The sequence below is a fragment of the Hyperolius riggenbachi genome, chromosome 2 (assembly GCF_040937935.1).
Source record: "Hyperolius riggenbachi isolate aHypRig1 chromosome 2, aHypRig1.pri, whole genome shotgun sequence".
Taxonomy (NCBI): domain Eukaryota; kingdom Metazoa; phylum Chordata; class Amphibia; order Anura; family Hyperoliidae; genus Hyperolius; species Hyperolius riggenbachi.
This window is the reverse complement of record NC_090647.1, coordinates 358665293-358684938: the sequence shown is the minus strand read 5'-3', so window position 1 is coordinate 358684938 and position 19646 is coordinate 358665293. Positions and strand designations below refer to the sequence as shown.

Genomic DNA, 19646 nt, shown 5'->3' with positions numbered 1-19646 from the left:
GTATAAGGATCTGCAATGTCACATTAAAAAAGGGGGGTCTGTTTACACCAAGGGGGGGGGGGGGTAGTATAGTTGATCTAGCAATAAGGATTAAATTTTGGTATTGGTTTAGAGGAGGCACTGTCACTTAATCACTTAATCACAGTGATACTGAGTAGCCAAATGAATTGAATGGGTGGCATCACTGGAGGGAGTAATGTCACATGTAGGTATATTATAATGACCACTGGTTTAATCATTGGGTAGAAATAGTGACGAATGTCACTTTGATGATAAGTGGTTGCGCACTGCTGCTGATTGAAGTGGGATTGTTCAATAGGGTGGGGGGTGCAATAATAGTAATATAGGTGGTATGCACTACTGTAATATGTATTAATTAGATAATTAGGTGGATATCGGAAGGATTGTATGTGTATGGGTTGATGATTAGTACGAGGGATGTCTAACACAGATTAATGTAAAGCGCTGGGTGCCCTGTTGATAGATGTCACTGGGTTGTGGCTTTTAGTGTTTTAGTACTGTATGGTAATTTATCATGTTTTAATTTGATCTGTAATTCGGCTGCACGGCGAAGATACTGAGCCAGCACGCTCTGATGGTAACCTAGCAGCAAGAGAGGGCGTAGTTGCGGGTGGAGCCAGGGCGGGGGGAACGCCATGCAGCCTTAAGAGTCTTGCGTCAGTGCTGTCCTCCAGCCCCTGAATGAGTCACGGATCGTGACGAAATGCGTAGGGCGGAGTCGGAGGAGCGCACTGACGTAATCCGGAAGCAGGACAAGCAGTGGGAGCGAGTGGCTCTAGATCTTCCGCGGTGGAGCCGAAACTTGTGTCCTTGGAACTGTAAGCCTGCGGATGCTTTTAATCCAATAAATGGATGTGCTTTTATCACCTGCTTGAATCTCTTTAGCTGGCAAAGCAGTTTGATCTGATACGCAATTGAGCAAGACGCTCTTCCGGTGAGTGCGGGCACAGAGGGGGGACCTGTTACATTTTACCTGCAACCTATAGTAAATCATGGTGGTGGTTCCATCATGCTGTGGGGCTGTGTGGCCAATGCAGAGACTGGGAATCTTGTCAAAGTTGAGGGACGCATGGATTCCACTCAGTATCAACAAATTCTGGAGACCAATGTCCAGGAATCAGTGACAAAGCTGAAGCTGCGCCGGGGCTGGATCTTGCAACAAGACAACGACCCTAAACACTGCTTAAAATCCACTAAGGCATTCATGCAGAGGAACAAGTGCAACGTTCTGGAATGGCCACCTCAGTCGCCAGACCTGAGTGTAATTAAAAATCTGTGGTGTGAGCTAAAGAGAGCTGTCCATGCTCGGGAGCCATCACACCTGACTGAACTAAAGATGTTTTGTATAGAGGAATGGTCCAAAATACCTTCAACCAGATTCCAGACTCTCATTGGAACCTACAAGAAGCATTTACTGTAGAGGCTGTAATTTCTGCAAAAGGAGGATCTACTAAATATTGATTTCATTTATTTTTTGTGGTGCATAATTTTTACTTCTGCCTAATTTTGTTTAAACAATCATTGCACACTTTCTGTAAATCCAATAAACTTCATTTCACTTCTCAAATATCACTGTGTGTGTCTCCTATATGATATATTTAACTGACATTTTTTATTGTAACAACCAATGATTTATACAGGAAAATCATGACGATTAACAAGGTTGCCTAAACTTTCGCATCCCACTGTATTTGGTTGAATGTTGGAGCATGCACACATACGTTTCCTTAAAGGTGATTTTACACTATTGCAGATTGCTTCATGCTGCAATTGATTGCAGTGCCCCTACAATTGTATGCATGTTAGCATCTCTGCATTTTAACAGAGCACATTATCTAAACAAATTATACAGTGATATTTTTTTTAACAAAAAGTTTATTTAATAAGATAAAATGAAATGGTACAAATAGTGCAAAATTGTCAAAGTTTTAATCACTGTACACATCAGATATTGGGCGTGCAAGAACCCGTTCAGGAGATATGAAGAAAAACTGTAGATCCAGATTACAATAAAACAAAGATAAGCAAGGCACTTTATGTAAGTACGAAGGGGCTGCAGGCCAGGAACAAAGACTACAAAGGGACATATCGAGCTGAACAAGGGGACCACACCTCGTCAAAACGATCGTCTTGCTCAAGCAGGGAAGATGTGATTTTTTCCAGCCAATAAAATTCTGTCATTTTATAAGTAAGGGATGGAAGGAAACCTCCATTCTTTAGCTATGATGGCTTTAGTTGCATTGCAAAGGTGGACCAATAATTTGTTTTTTAGACTTAGTGAGGGTAAGACTGTTCTTACAGAATAAGGCTGTCCAGAGATTTGAAATGATACCTGCATCCAAGACCAAAGAAACCTAGTGGAAGCATTTAGCCCAAAATGCCTGGACAAATGGGCAAGACCACCAGCAATGTTCCTGGTCTGCAGGTCGACCACATCCTCTAAATGAAGTATTAGAGGGGAGAAGGCCTTCTTAAAATGGAAAGCAGGAGTTCTATACTAGTCATACAGAATTTTGTAGCTTCTCTCTTTAAGATCACAATTGATAGAAGACCTAGCCAAATCAAGAAAAATATCGTCCCTCTCCTTCACAGTCCAAACATTGCCTAATCTATCTTGCCACTTGGACGTAGCAGGAGTAATACCATCTAAATCAGCCTTTCTCAACCTTTTTACCCTGGCGGAACCCTGCAAATTACTTTTGGATCTCAAGGAACCCCATGTAAACAATTTTTTGATCTCGAGGAACCCCTGCATTTATTTTGCAGGGGGCATGGTTTTCAAAAGTAGGTGAGGCTGTTTATTTCACTATCCCTTATTACACTGCCACTCATTATACTGTCTCCTTAATTATCCTAGTGCTTTTTATTAATTTGCTTATTATTCTCACCCCCAATTTAGTGCTTATTTTTACAGTACCTCCTATTATAATGTGCTCTATTATACTTCCCCCCACGATGGGGGAAAATGCCAAGGAAACCCTGCAGAGTACTCAAGGAACCCTGGGAGGGATAACCGTTCCCGGGGCAACGGTGGTGGAGAAGAGGCCGACTCAGCAAGTCCTTGCCTATGAAGAGTATCTCAGATCATGTGGGGGCCAAACACTGTTAGCTGCCTTCCATTCCATGTGTGATCGACAGTTTGAATGTTAATCCCCATCTCTTTAATCTTGTTATGTTTCAAAAGAGTGGTGAGAGACTTTAGCTCCCTGCATCTCTGCAATGTTGTGGGGGGAAAGATCAGGAAAAAACGACAGGGTGTCATCGCCATAAGAGAAGTCCGGATTAGAATAGGCTGCAGATAGAATAGCTTCTTTTGTAGAGTAATAGTGCCAGCGGATGACCACATCACAAGGTGGTTCCCCTTCTTTGGGTTTTGGCCTGAGGGCCCTGTGGGCTCTATCCATCCACATATCTGCAGTAGGCAAATTAAGGAACAGGGAAATAAACAAAGCTTCAAGATAAGGATCAATGAATGCCCCTTATGCAGATGTTACTCCTTCTGTCCTTGTTTTCTGTTGGTCTTTCTGAGCATCTTTAAGTGTTTGGATGTCTGTGTGAATGTCAGCTAAGTCTTGATTTTGTTGCATACAAAGACTTAACCTCCTCCAACCCCACCTCTAAGTCATGAATGCGCCTCCCCCCCCCCCCCCTTTCGCCTGCGCAGTAGAGCGGATCGATTGGGCTCGGCTATTTCTGCCTTAGCCCAGATGAAGAGCCGCTACTGCGCCTGTCCAGGATCGCGGTAGGTAAATATTGCCACTCCTCCGCAGTAATTGTCAGGCTTTGTCAAGAAAGTTTTGGGGGAGCCAGCGCTGGATTCCCCCAGGCTACAGAGGACAAAGCAGCCTCATTGGAACCCTGAGGCTTCCCCCTTCCCCAGGTATCTTCCAGAGGGAGATTTTTTTGTTACATAGTCTCTTTAAGAAAAGCATGAGATTATTTCAATACAGTAAGTATTCACGAATATTTGTCCATCATGTAAATAATTATAGCGCAGTAATATATGTACATCGTCTTGATGTAGTGCATTATATATGGATTGTCGATTAGAATTTTAACATTAAACACTTCTTTATTCTAAGGAGAAAGATCTGATGGACAAAAATAATGAAATGCTTGAACTGAAGGCACAGCTACAGCATGAAAGAAAAGAAAAGGTAATTTCATGTAACATGATGGCACTGTTATGCTGGGAATACATGGTTCATGTTTGAGCCATTTAGATGGCTCGATAGATAATTTCCGATATGTCCGATCTCTCGCTCTATCGTTTCGCCGCTCGATTTGTGATAGTAGTGAGTTAAAAAAGATAAGTAAAACGAGCGGAAGGTAAGAGAATTGACTGCAGAATCGAGCGGCAAAGCGATCGAATGGGAGAATCGAGCGGCGAAAATGAGCCGTGTATGCCCAGCATTAGTCTGTTTCTAGGTTATAATAGCTTTGCTCCTTTCACATTATATAAGAATTGAACTGTTCCTTTTTGCTAGAAGCAGTGTGAATTGCTTGTGTTTTGTATGCAGATAAAAGCAAACTAACAAATAAAAAAAAATTGCCATTAAAGTGTACCTGAGACGAGTAAAAGAAAAAATGTATACATACCTGGAGCTTGCTCCAGCCCCGTTCAGGCTGATCAGTCCCTCGCTGTCTTCCCAGGCCACCTGGGACCTCCGCTGGGCGACCCAGTAATTCCACCACTTGGCCATGCGTGCACCCCTGTTGTGCTCCCATGGCTGGGAGTGTTCCTACCTTATTGCACATTGCAACCAGCTGCAAGAGTATGTAAGATGCATGACCTGGGAGCGACATCACCAAATGATGGGGGGTACAGACAGCTCCCAGGCACTGCCAGAACCGGGGGAACCACCTACACCCCCAACACACTCACCACCACAGGAAGGAAGAGCTACTGAAATGCATTCAAATGCAAAGAGAGGTGTGTGCTCATACCAGGAATCCCCTAACTTATATACTGGCTGCCAAAATGTCTATTGACAAATTAAGGGGGCATTGCAAATACATATTGCATCCGCTTGCCAGAATGTGCAGGATCTTAAACGAACTCGCTGCTATGACCTGCAGGAGTTGGCCCACAGAAATTTCCTTGCATCTCAACTAGGGCACTGCGTGTAGGCCTCCCATGCCCCCAAGAAACGGGGGGCAGCGCTGACAGCACCCAAAGCAAAGCACTCTCACAGCTCAGGAACATAGTGACTGCACCCCTGCTGGGGAGAGCAGAGGACCGCAGACAGCCCACCCCCAGGTTTGGCCACCCGGGGGACAGTCCATGTTGCCCCCACAGGAAAGATTCCTACTTAATTGCGAATTGCAACCAGCTGCAAGAATATGCAAGATGCATGACCTGGGAGCTTCATCACCCAATGATGGGGGGGGGGGGGGGGGTGCATGCAGCCGCCCCAGGAGCTCCCACCACCAGGGCCGCCATCTACATCCTCCACACCACCACAGAAAGGCAGAGCCACTGAAATGCATTCAAAAAAAAAAGAGGTGTGTGTGTGTGTCTGGCTGTCTAAATGTCTGTTGACAAATTAAAGTAGCACAGCAAATGCATACTACATCCTCTTGCTAGAATGTACAGGTTCTTAAACTAACTCACTGCTATGCCCTGCAAGATATGGATAGATAGGATTACTTTGATAGGGCCCATGGGTTGGCCCTGTTTCAGGGTTATTGGTGAAGTCATGGGGAACCAGAACCATCATAATTTTGTAAGTGGCCTAATTAGACCAAAAAGCCTCCATACTAGGAATGATACGCTAAATACAAAGTATATTACATTACTGTGTTGTGAATGGTTTACCAGTAAAAGATTTCTATTTCTGTCCATGTGTGTAGATAATACATTCATATTGGTTAGATTGTTAATATTAAATATTTATTGAAACCACTTTATCCACCACTACAGTATATCTATGTCCTCTGTGACTTCATCTAAGCCAGGACGTGGATGTACGTCTTGTAGTTGAAGCACAGCTGTGCACGATTGAGCTTGCTTCTGTGCAAACCTTCAGCACTATCTGCTGCTGCACTAATTGATGAAAGGTAAAATATGTTCCCTGAGCCAATGAGATTGATTTTCACCATTGAAAATACTTTCATTTTCTCAGTTCATAGTGAAAAATACACACAGTATTTTTCAGACTCAAATATCTTCACCATAAATTGTGACAGGAACATAATCTAAGTTTTGTGATAAACGGTAGAAATAGCCAAAGCAAATTTGTGTGTTTTACCTACAGTAGCGCTTTTTATTTTTAAACTGGAATTGGTAAAACTGAGAAATAATGTGTTTTTTTCTATTTTTTTCCTCTTTTTCTCCCATTAAAATGCATAGAAAATAAAATTGTTCGACTGAAAAAATTACCATACAATGAAAGCCTAGTTTAAGATGCTTTAAGAAGGAATTAAGTTATTGCTGATTAAAGGGACCCCGAGCAGTAACAATAAATGGAATTGGTACTTACCTGGGGCTTTCTCCAGCCCACCGTAGGTCGGGAGGTCCCCCGGCGTCCTCCTGGCTCCTCTCCCGGTCCCTCCGCCGCATATCGCACCGGTGACACCCGGGACGGGTGTCGGGCTCCCACTTTCTTAATGGTGACACTCTTTCTCATCACTCGGTGCGTCATCACGGTCGGCCGGCGTGACAGTACTGCACATGCCGCGACACCGGGTGTCGGCGGTGCTGTATGAGGCGGAGGGACCGGGAGAGGAGCCAGGAGGAAGCCGGGGGACCTCCAGAACTACGGTGGGCTGGAGAAAGCCCCAGGTATGTACCAATTTCGTTTCTTATTACTGCTCAGGGTCCCTTTAAATAGGGACATAGCTCAAATGTCAAATCTGCTCTGGTCCATAAGGTGGAAACAAGGTCTGGATGTGAAGTGGTTAAACAACTTTTAGTATTTACTTCTTCCTGTAGGGTAAAAACATTTATTCTACTTATGTAATTGATTTTGTCAAATATTTTCTTCTAGGAAAAAATTGTGAAGGAGAAAATACAAGTAAATGCAAATGTAAAAGACAAGGTAGGTTAGATTTTATAACTTTAAAAGAAAGTGGTGAAAATGTATATCTCTAATACAAACTTTCTAGAGATTGTGATTCTTTCATAGGAAGTCCAAACTGTTTTCTCAGAAACTCCAAAGCAACCAATCAAAATGGGTAACATACAAACATCATCATCTTATTCAAGGAGAACAATGCTGGCAGACTTACTATCCCAAGGTGAGCCTGATAACAAAGCTGAAAATAAAGACACTACTCCACGGACCTCTTCTCACATTTTCAAGAACACAGGTCCAAAGGTATGTACCGTTATGTCTTTTTGTTCTGTGTAACCATCTCTGGTTTTAGGCAGGACATGTAACTCCAGTTATGTCATTTTTCTTCATTCACGCTTAATCAGAAGACATGCCAACAAAAAAAGTATCTTCTCATTATAGACAAGACTATTGTTATGTTTAGCTTAGGGGATAATATAAGGTAAATAGACTATTTATGCACAGATTTCTAGACATACATTTCTGGCTTTGACAACAGATTCAATGTCGAATATACTATGCTGTGTATACATAAATCTGTATACTATATGCATGTACTTGAATGTATTTATTTCTTAGACATATTCTGTGAAGACCCCTCCACCCTGTGAGAAGTTACCTGACAACTTTAGAGCACGTCCAGAAGATAAAGGACAGAAGAAAAGAAAAGTTGCCTTGGAATTTGAATTTAATTCTGATAGCTCTGAACGCACAGACATTCTGGTAAAATGCCCCTAGACTCTACTTTGACTTCTTTTTGTCTTCTTTTTCATACAAATTTCATGTCTTTAAAAAGTAAGATCACATTTCATAAATATCTATGTCCCTAGTATTTATGCAGTGGCGTAGCTAAGGAGCTATGGGCCCCAGTGAAAGTTTTACATTGGGGCCCCACAAGCACTCTATACGTAACAATTGATACAGTGTACCGTATCCTGCAAAGGACAGTGCCAGAGGTCCAAAAAGGGGATGGGGAGCAGTTTGTTGACGATTACTACTATTCAAAGCATCTATAGAAGTGTTTATCACAGGCACAGGACCATCACCTTTATCATCCTGGTTTCAGCATCAGAAATAGGGATGTAACTTGTAGTAATTGCACCCCCCCCCCCCCCCCCCAAAAAGAAAAAAAAACTTGTAGACGATGTGCATGAATTGTATGGATTTAGATGCTTTTCATTTTTTAGGGTCTTGACAAACTGGGCCCTTTAAGTAAATCTATGTTATTGTTTTAAAAATGTTTGGTTGATCAATTACAGCAGCAGTCTGCACTGAGCTCTTTTCGTCTCTTTATTTAAAAACGCACTTTGATGACACATTGCAGATCGTACTATATTATTCTGGATTTCCACCTTCACCTTCTCTTCTCTACCCTGGTTTCAGGAGTAAAATCACTTTTTATATCTATATATAGCAGGATGTTAGTATGTATCTTTATGAACAGGATGTTAGTATGTAGCCCCACCCCCTCAGTTTTGTTTTGCCATGGCAATAATGTCATTTGCCCTTCTTCCCCAGAGGAGCACTTTTTCCCAAACTGCATTGAAGTCAATGTTGTCAATTTTAGTGGTTAATAGCAAAGCCCCCATACATTATTAAGGTAGAATCCCTTTATAGTAAACTCCAAGGGATCCTGAAAAGTAGTTTACTATAATAGAATTGGCCATATATTGTATATTTATACAAACGCATTTACTGGGACCTGAGGACTGAGTTTATTAATCCAGAATTGTAATATATTAGAGTTTACTATAATGAAATTCTACTGTATTATTATTCATTTATAAAGGGCCAACATATTCAAGGACGCTGTACAAAAGTAAGAAACAAACATGGGGCAGTGTACATAATAATACAGACAATGGGTGTACACCAAATATAGACAGTGGTACAAAATAAAAAAAATTGGTAATTACAAGCTAGAATCGCCAACTTTGCAGGGGTAACAAAGGTAAAAAAAAAAAAAATCAAAAAGAACTTGTAGTTTTGAGCAAATTAATTTTTAAGTACACCTGCGACTTTAAGTAAAAAAAAAAATCAGATACTTACCTCGGGAGGGGGAGGCCTCTAAATCCTAAAGAGGCTTCGCCCATCCTCCTCTGCAGGCCTGATCCAGCGCTAGTGCCCCAAAACAAAAACAACTCCAGCACTAGTGCCCCACAACAAAAACAACTCCGGTGCAAGCCAGTGTGTGCAGGCACAGTAGTGGTTTCCCGATTGGGCTCCAGTGGAAATAGCCAAAACTGATCAGATCCACTCTACTGAGCAGAGCGGACCCAATCGGGCTTGGCTATTTCTGCCAGAGCCCATCCAAAATCTGCTCCTGCGTCTGCCTGCACCTATGACAAGCCCTTGCCGGCGGATCTTTAGGGGTCCCAGTGCTGGATCCCCACTGTTGAGGAGGACGGGGGAAGCCTCTTTAGGATCAAAAGGCTTTCCCCTCCCGAGGTAAGTACTCCCTAGGGGCACTTTGTTTGCCTTCAGGTACACTTAAAAGATACAATAGGAAACATGTTTTTTTTTTAATGTGGTTCAATGACTAATAACGTATCTATCCATCATAGTGAAATATTGTATCTACCCATGGGTAGTGAAAATGTACATATATCCCCAGAAACAGCCGTGGATTTTTTTGCCAGGGTTGCTCCTTCAAATTGCTTAACTTTTCTTTTTTGTATAACAGCTATTTTCTATTAATTTATTATAGGGATTATACAAAAATGATGGTGTATTCAAAACTCTGCGTATGACGTCACAAGCATTCCCGAAGAATTACACTGCAACTCCAACAAAGGTATGTGTCCTGAAATGTAAGAGTGGTTGAGAACAGTAGCTTGCACACAACCAAAACATTACTGCTTTCTTCAAACAGATAACAGCATGTTTACAGACCAGTAGCATAAATGTAAATAAAGAAGGAAGCTTGCCAGAATCTTGTCTATTGCTATGGGAAACTGAAAAGGCCTTAACAGTAGACAAAGCTTTGTACCACTATACTGAATCCTTCAAGTGCTCTTAGCCTGAATGCAACCCTCAGTTTCCTTGTGCTAGGTTCACATTAGCACCAAAGGCCTACATGTCCCTCTTGTTTCCATCACCAAAAGAACACCAGGTGATCTTGGATCAAAATAATAGATTATTTCTGTGATGACATTCACACTGACATTTGAGCTTGATGTTATTATCAGTGTCCCATCTTGTGGACACGTCATACAATGTCATCAGTTATAACAATGAGCACTATGTCCCCATAGAATTGCTATGCTTAAAATGCTTCCTTTCATTCCCGCACTGATGGTGGCAGACTACACTCTCTGTACCGGCTCTCTGGCTCCAGCCCTGTCTTTGGAAGCTTCAATTCCATCCGATCCCCTCCCCTCCACAGCGTCTGGTACACTGCCACCCACTGTTTCCTTTCTGAGCTATTTACCAATCAAAGAGGGGCGCTGCTCCAGACCCGCCAATCAGGGCCGCCCTCCTCCCTTCTCTCCTTTCCTTATTGGACGCAATGGTCTCCCTGGCGGGACCAAGGCTTCGTCATTTGGCCAATCACTTTATTCCCTGATTGGCCTCGCCTGATTGGTAGTTGGTTAGTGGCTTGGATAGGAAACAGTGAATGGCAGAGTATGCTGTGGAGGGGCGGACCAGACAGAAGAGAAGCTTCCAAAGACAGGGCTGGAGCCGGAGAGCCGGTGCATTAGAGTGTCTGCCACTGTCAGCGCGGGGATGAAAGGAAGCATTTCCTCCATCTGAACATGCAGTGTGCCAGATGCTGTGGAGGGGGGCAGACCGGACGGAAGAAAAGCTGTGCAACGATGTCTGCCTCCGTCAGTGCTGGGATAAAAAAAAGCATGCTTTCTCCAGCTGAACATGCGGTAAATGGCTTGTGAAGCTGGCTCGGGGATTACGGGGATCAGCAAACAGAGGACACGGGATGGACAGGTGACAAAGGGGGTGCGGACTGGTGACACGGGGACAGACTGAGGACACAGGATGGACAGGTGACACGGCGTGCTGACAGGTGACACAAAGGTACAGGCAGGTGACACGGGGACAAACAGAGGACACAGGATGGACAGTTGACACAGGGGGACAGACAGAGGCCATAGGGGGTATGGACAGGTGACACAAGGGTACAGCCAAGTCACACGGGGACAGACAGAGGCCAGGAAGTAGGAACAGAGGGCACAGGGGACAGAATAATTGGGGGGGTGGGGGACAGTGTCCTGTTAAAGAAACACTGAAATGAAAAAAAAATTATGATATTATGATTTGTATGTGTAGTACAGCTAAGAAATAAAACATTCAGATCAGATACATCAGTCTAATTGTTTCCAGTACAGGAAGAGTTAAGAAACTCCAGTTGTTATCTCTATACAAAAAAGCCATTAATCTCTACGACTTTCAAAGTCGTGGAGAGGGCTGTTTTCTGACTTTTTTATTATCTCAACTGTTCCTTAACTATTTACTTTTTCACTGGCAGAGGAGAGGTCATTAGTTCACAGACTGCTCTGAAAGAATCATTTTGAATGCTGAGTGTTGTGTAATCTGCTCATATTAGAGAATGATGCAATGTTAGAAAAAAACACTATATACCTGAAAATAAAAATATGAGAATATTTTCTTTGCTGCTAATCTTCTAGTAATTATTCATAGTACACAACAAATTCATTATATCATATATTTTTTTTTGCTTCATTGTCTCTATTTATATGCTTATGAAAAAAAAAACTGTGCTTGACTAATAAGGCCCCGTCCACACTACACGCGTTGCCGACATCTGTGCAGGAGGCCGACACGCATGACATCAGAAAGTGCATAGACTGCACTGTCTGATGTTCACACTGCATGCGTTCTGGACCAGTGCTGTCTGGGAACGCATGCTGCACGCATTTTTACCAAAATGCGCGGCTGACCCATTCACTTTCAGAAAATGGGATCAGCCACACAACGCATAGAAACACAGATTTCGTGCGCTTTGCATTTCGAACGCACAGCCATCTGAGTTTCATGATGTGAATGTGGCCTAAGTATTGTATTGGGAAAAAATCATTTCAGCACTGCTGTCTGCATCCCTAGGTTGCCAAAATGCAGTGATAGATTTTTTAAGACAATTAAGTGTTTTTTCCTCTTGTTTTTTAGTTGCTGATTTATGAACTATTATTGTGCATGTATAGTGCCAACCCTATTTCCAGAGTAGTTTACAGATAACATGTCAGGGCTACATGAGCAATTTATCTCAAAGATAAATGTGTCATTTTGTACTACCACAATTGTTGTTGGATTTTGTAAGTGGATTGATTAATCTTCCTGAGGTGTGTACCTAGGATGAGAAAAAAATTGAAATCAGCAATTCTTCAGTTGATTAATGGACCACTATCACAAAAAAATAAAAAATGAAAATAAATGTACTGTATACACATGTGGCTGGCCAATCTCCTTACTTCCTTGCACATTATTTCGGCAATTAGACTGAGCAACTGCTGTTTAGTAAGTGTGTTTAAAAATAAGAAAGCCCTGAGAATTTCCTATGAGGAGACTGATCCAAACCCTGTCATATCTGTAGGATTTGTACTACCTACTGTAAGTGACAGCAACATAGGAGAAAATACATTTGTAGGGCATGTTATTCTGGAACTGATGTTCATTTTATACATATGCATACATACAGTATGTATTTTACACTTTTAATCCCTTACTAAAATTCAAGCCTTTGGAGGGAAGTTCATTAATTAGTAATACTCTCTTCTACAAAACTGAGTTGTGGCAGTGTGGGATTAAGGCCTCTTTCAGATGGGAGGCTGAACTGCGCACTTGAAGAGCAGTCAGGTTCCCATCTGCCGCCCGCCAATGCAATTGGGTGCAATTTAAATGCAACCAAATTGCAGCAGTTGTAACACCACGCGGGTCAAGCACTGATACACGTAGTGTTACAGGGCGGCAGTGGACTGCAACATGTCGAATCTCTGCTCAGATCTGACTCTATGGTGGGGCTGCCTGTTCAGCGTCGGTACCGAGAACTAACAAGGAGAGCAGCTGAATTTACCCATTGTTAGTTGCCTGTGTGAAAAGGGCCTTAGTGAGATATTCAAACATGTAGGAACTCACATAGGATTTGATTCACTATACATAAGTAAAACTGTTGTGTGCAGATAGCGAATGTCAGTTTTTATGCTAAGTAGTGAAGCATAGTGTGTTGTGCACATAACACAACTTGCATTATGTAGGTAATGCATACATTGCAACAGGTCTGACTGAATAGACTGACATGGCTATGAGTGGCAGGACTGTAGCTGACAGGACAGGACCGCCTGACAAATAGTGCAGCAACATGCCGCTGTTCTATAGATGAGGCGCTGTTCGGTCAGGATTTAAATAAAAAACACACAATCAAAAGTGGGTGCCCAACACTTATTACTTGCACCACTCAATAGAGGAGCTGCTTTAGTATCTCAGACCACTCAGTTCTACTAAAAAAACTCAAACTGAAGCTGCTCATGTGCTTATAGAAAATATTTATGAATTGGTGGCATACAAAATATAGTATGTGGTAATCTACTGACTTACATAAAATTACCCATAAAAACAATGACCATTACTAGTGATCTTCATATAAAATCCCACTGTCATAGTGAGGGATCTGACCCCTACTGGTCGGCCAGCTCTCGCCTATGCAAACCAGATTGCTCCCCCAATCACTATGTGACATATGAGGGCCCTCCACCAGTGCACACCTCGGGGCCTCTCACACACTCACATTGCACCACTGAGATCTCAGGTTAAAGCGGATCCGAGATGAAAAACTAACTATAACAAGTAACTTGTCTATATATCTTATCTAAAGTTTAGATGGTTTACACAGCAAATCTAGCTGCAAACAGCTTTAATAGAATATGATTATGTCTTCCTGTGATACAATGACAGCAGCCATGTTGTTTGTAAACATTACACAGAGGCAGGCTTATCCGTTTCTTGAGCACTCAGCCTGTGAAAAAAACCTAATCCCCCTCCTCCTCCCTCCTCCCCTCTGCCTCTGAAATCAATGGCTAGTAACACCTCTACCTCCTCCTGAGCTCCCATGAGCCCTTGCTACTGCCAAGGCTCTCTGAAAACCTGTGGGCATGGTTTATTTAGTTTATTGGGAATTAGAGTATAAAAACAAAAACAAAAAAGTATTTGACTTGAGGAATGCCCTATAAACAATAGGAAAGGAACACAATTATGCAATGAGTAAAAGTTCACCTCGGATCCACTTTAAGCCCAATTAACAGTTCCAGTGTTATGCACTCAATAGTTGCAATTCCCCAATGAGATAATCTTGCTCTTCTATTATTGCAACAGATGGCAATGATCTTTCCAGACTCCTATACATACACCTGCTTATGAACTCTGGCCATTACAGCCAATAGCGAGTCTCTACACAATTTGCCACAACAATCCTGGAAAACACCTCTCCATGTCTTGTCATTGTAACCTGCTTGATCTGCAATTGTCGTTCATTGTGCTGCCATGGCTATGTCCTCTTAAAATGTATTGTGAGGCATCAAGAAATGATCTACCTCCTTTTGACATCAGAGGTGCTGTGTGCAGTGGAACGGGAGGATCACTCCCCTGTACTCACGACCTTGTTGCCGTTCAGACCATCTAGAGTGAGCTACGTCCAGGGCTGCTGCCCAACATCCACCGCTCCTACACGACTCCGGCTGCTCGTCACTCTAGTCTAGGGGAGAGTGGTAAAGTTGCCCGGCATCCCAGGCTTAGTGAGCGCTCACACGTGCTGTTCACTTCCCCTGCCTGCTAATGTGATTTGCCCCACCCACGGGGCTTTCTCAAAGTTTTATGGGGTTTGATAACCTTGGCCTTCACACTACTACACACAGAGGGAGCTGCAGGTGCCATGCATGTGCTCCCCAGGAGTGGTGGTGGCATTTTAATGGGACCTCTGGTGTAAAAAAAAAAAAAAAAACAGGCTCAGGAAACAGATGTTATAACAGAGTAGCAAGACAAATGTCTAAAAACTGACCACTTATGCCATAAAATCCAGGTTTTGTTTATAAACCACACCCCCTTTCTGAAAAACTGCCATGACAGTTTTCTGCATTTGCAAAGACTGCTAAGAGATTGTGTCATCTGTGGGTGGGAGGAGCCTCATGGTGTGGCCTGAGAGGTACTCTGCTTCTATCTGTGCCACTGAGCCAGCCTTTCTCAGAAAGGTGAGGTGAATAAAGAAGTAGTGCAGGGCCAGCCACAGTATGTTGCATTCTAGAGCTGACACAAAGCTTACCTGCTGCTTTATTGAATTATCAACCTTTGCTGCATTGGGTAAAAAAAGAGGGGGAACAGTCATAGTAAGTGTCATTCTGACTCTTTTTCACTTTGGAATTCACAGTGGAGGTTCACTTAGGTTCCCCAGATGTGGACTTAAAGATGCTAGGTTTATGCATATGGTGTGGTCCTGTCCAAAAATGTAGGACATATTGAGCAAGATGTTTGAAGAGTTGTTCAAACTTTTTGACATCACAATACACCCAAATCATATTTTAGTACTTTCTGTGTTCGCAACAAGGAGAGTTTTACCTTTCACCAATGTGTATTCTAAGGGCCCTTTCACACTGCGGCAGTACGGTATTTTTAGCGCACCCCACCGCCGGGCAATGAAAGTTTATGAAGACTTTCATACTTCCACGGTACGGTGCGATATGAAGGAAGTGGCGTTTTCATGTTAACACTACGGTGATGCGTCAACTAACGCGATCTGCATCGTCCCAGAAGTCATGTCAGTCTATGGTGGTAGATTTTAAAACCATCACTAACGCGGCGCGGAAGCGTATTTTAACAATATGCTTCTGCATACCTGCAGCAGGAAGTAATGGCAAGCGCGCGTCACTTCTTGCTTGGCCAGTGGCCAGACAGGGAACCTGAAGGTTCCCTGAAGGCCTGTTTTTGATGGTGCCATGCGGTGCAGGTGAAACCAGTGTGAAACCAGCCTTTACAGTGTGAAGCCAGGCTCAAGGATAATTTCTTACTTACCTTAGGAGAGGGAAGGCTGTGGGTCGTAATGAGCCTTCCCTCTCCTCTCCTGGTGCCTTCGGTGCAGCGCTGGCTCCCGTGTTTGAATCCCCCACTGCAGGGGACTTCAGAAGTGTCTTTGTGAGACAAGTCCTCCCGAAGACAGGCAGCTCCATACTGCGCACGCTCCTGTGTACGAGAGAGTGTGCTTGCACAGTATGGAGTGAGCCCGTCTTTGGGAGCACTCGGGCTCAAAAAGACTTTCCGAAGCCTCCTTCGGCAGCGGAGTGAGCAGTATTTGACTGAATTAGTTGAATACTGCTCACCGGGGACATTGCTGCACCGAGGGCACCGAAGAGGAGACGGAAGGCTCATTAGGATCCACAGCCTTCCCTCTCCTTAGGTAATTATCTGGCTTTTTTTTACCATACGGTTCCCATTAGCTTTAAACCTATTAACCTTTAGTCTGCCAGCTATTTTTTACAAAAGCTACTTGCCAGAGCCATTTGTTTTCATTGTGTTTAGTTAATGTCTTGTCCAAATCTACATGTACCAAATTCCAAAGTAGTCAATAGGATTGTTATTAAGGTGCAAATAAGTTTGAGATAATTAAGAATTATACTAATTATTATGATACAGAATTATACTAATTATTATGAAACTCTATTGTAAAATGGACTAATGAAATCTTGCAATAAAAGCATTTCTCTGGTCCATTTTCAAGCTGCATAGATTTGCAGTAACATTTGCATAGTTCTGCATCAACATTTGCATATTTCAAGTAAAGTGGAAAGTTGGCACTGAGCGAATACTTTGTACTAAATGCCTTTTAGACAGTGGCGTAGCTAGAAATCATGGGGCCCCTTAGCAAAATTTTCACGTGGCCCTCAGATGGAGGCACTCTTAAGCAATGCCACCTACCTTATGAATATGAGTTAATAGGGCAATTTACATTATCATGCAATCAACACTGCTCATAGTTTATGGGCAATGAGACAAAATCAGAGGGTTGAGAAACACAAAAAAGTTATTGGTGAATACATTAGGTACCCACTGGGCCCCCTATCAGCTGTAACACCCCTGCTTTTAGACATCTGTGGCAAAGGAATATGGGGACATAAAAATGCCAATAGACATCCCTGTCATGCATCCGTGACATATGGATGGGAAAACACAGAGCACCTATAGACATCGGCGGCAGTCTAAGGGGGTAATACACAGCTGTGTATGCACTGCCAGCTGATATTATCATTCTCACCTAGAAATCGAACATAATAAAAATACAGAATAATTAAGATACTTCACCATGTGTTACTATTGTACAGGATATGTGTATTTACTGATCTTTATGTATTTAGATTGTAACAGAAACATCTTCAAAGCATGGTCTTGCCATCAAAGTGTCTGCCATGAAAAAGAAGAAAGAAGCAAACTTCACTGCTTTCCCCAAAGTAGACCGAAAAAGAAAAATGAAAATTGCTGAAAAACTGTTTCGCTGAAATGTTTAAACTGATGAAATATGCAAGACATTCCTAATTGTTTACTTTTTGACATTTACTTTTTGAACATTGCAATTATTTCATGATCTAAGTTTTAAGTAAGTTTGTAAAAGTGGTTTCACTTTATAAGTACCTTTGAGAAAGGTTGTAGAGCTAAAATATATTTATCATAGGCCATTAAAAATAGTATCCCTAAACGCATGCGCGCGCACACACACACACACGCCACACACACACACACACACCACACACACACACACCACACACACACACACACACCACACACACACACACACACCACACACACACACACACACCACACACACACACACCACACACACACCACACACACACACCACACACACACACACACACCACACACACACACACACACACACACACACACACACACACACACACACCACACACACACACACACACCACACACACACACACACCACACACACACCACACACACACACCACACACACCACACACACACACCACATTTCTGTGTGTTATGAAGTTCTGTTGATATAGCCATTACTACTTGACATGTGTATGTTAGACACTGTTTAATATAACAACATACTTGTAGTTTTCCTGTATTTACAAAAAAAAAGTGTTAAACAAACACACACACCTACATAGCATTTCTTGTTTAGTATAGAGCACTGTATATTACACAATACACTTCAAAAGGACAACCTGGTAAATGAAGATTTCAGTACTTGCGGAATGCCAGAACCTGTTAAAGTGCATGTAAAGGCTAAAAAAAAAAAGTTATATTTACCAAGGACAGGGAAGGCTCTGGATCCTATAGAGCCTTCCCTGTCCTCTCACCATCATCACCCCATTTAATTTTCTGCCTCGGGAGGCTCCAGAAGCACTTGTATACCCGAGTGCTTCTGAAGATGGGCCTGCACTGTACATGGTGAGTGCCCTCACAAGCACGCTCACGCATGCGCAGTACAGAGCCACCCGTCTTCAGAAGCACTCGGGGACACAAGTGTTTCTGAAGCCTATCAAGGCCTAACAGACATGTATTAAACCACTAGGTTGAGTACAAACAACGGGAGTGACAATGCTGGAAAGAGAGGAGCAAGATAAGACAGAGAAGGCTCTATAGGATCCAGAGCCTTCCCTGTACATAGGTAAGTACCTGATTTTTTTGGCTTTACATTTACTTCAAACATAGCTGATTGTTAGCATGTTATTGTTGTTTGCAGTAGTTTTCTATGTACATGAGCTAGATTTGTATAAGCTAGGGATTTCGGATCCACACAGCCAACAGTACATACCCACCAAAGACAAAAAGGGTCAGCACCACGAACGGTATTTAAAGCTCAATTACATTTATTCATGCAAAAAGGTACATGAAATAAAGCAGCAACAGACTGCTGTTTTGGAAAAACCTTTTTCAAGCTGTATATAGTGACCACTTAATGCAACTTGACAAATTATTTTTCAGTAAAAAAACAGCAGTCTGTTGCTTTATTTCATATACCTTTTTGCATGAATAAATGCAATTGAACTTTTAATACCGTTGGTGGTGCCGACCATTTTTGGCCCCTCACAGCACCGGGGTGCTGGTTTAGGCAAACCTTTGAACTATACATGTGAGTGCTCCTACTCCTTTCGAAGGGCTGAGTACATACCCACCTGCTGTAGCTGGCTTATTATAACGTTTTGCATAATTTACTAATTGAGGAGTTTGGAGGATTAATGTTGTAACATATACATAACAGATCAATATATTATTGTTTCTTAGTTTCTGTGTTCATCTATTCAGTTTGACCAAATATATTAAATGTTATTTATTAAATTAAAGCCATTTAACAAATTCCATGGTTAATCTAATATATTTATTTTCCATGAAGGTGTATTTTCACTTTTTTTTAATGGGGATGGACTCAGCCATATAATACAGTGCAATGTGAAAAACTATAAGCCTATAGAATAGCCAATGATGCAACAGAAAAGTCCAAATATCTTCTGGTTTTTGCAAATCTTAAGAGTATCGATTCACTTTTGTGGCTACATGTAAATTTCCTTTGAAGAA

The 19646-nt window shown here is 42.3% G+C and overlaps 1 protein-coding gene across 2 annotated transcripts in view; it reads left to right on the top strand.

The window, feature by feature from the left end:
* Window positions 1–19427, top strand: part of SYCP1 (synaptonemal complex protein 1) — a 228512-nt gene extending 209085 nt beyond the window's left edge. For both annotated transcript variants that reach the window (XM_068269681.1, XM_068269680.1), the window contains 6 exons: window positions 4104–4178; window positions 7011–7061; window positions 7149–7340; window positions 7656–7799; window positions 9784–9870; window positions 17444–19427. In XM_068269681.1, coding sequence (XP_068125782.1) covers window positions 4104–4178; window positions 7011–7061; window positions 7149–7340; window positions 7656–7799; window positions 9784–9870; window positions 17444–17584 — 690 coding nt within the window. In that variant the 3' untranslated portion in view covers window positions 17585–19427. The remainder of the gene's footprint in view (window positions 1–4103; window positions 4179–7010; window positions 7062–7148; window positions 7341–7655; window positions 7800–9783; window positions 9871–17443) is intronic.
* The last annotated feature ends 219 nt before the right edge of the window (window positions 19428–19646 follow it).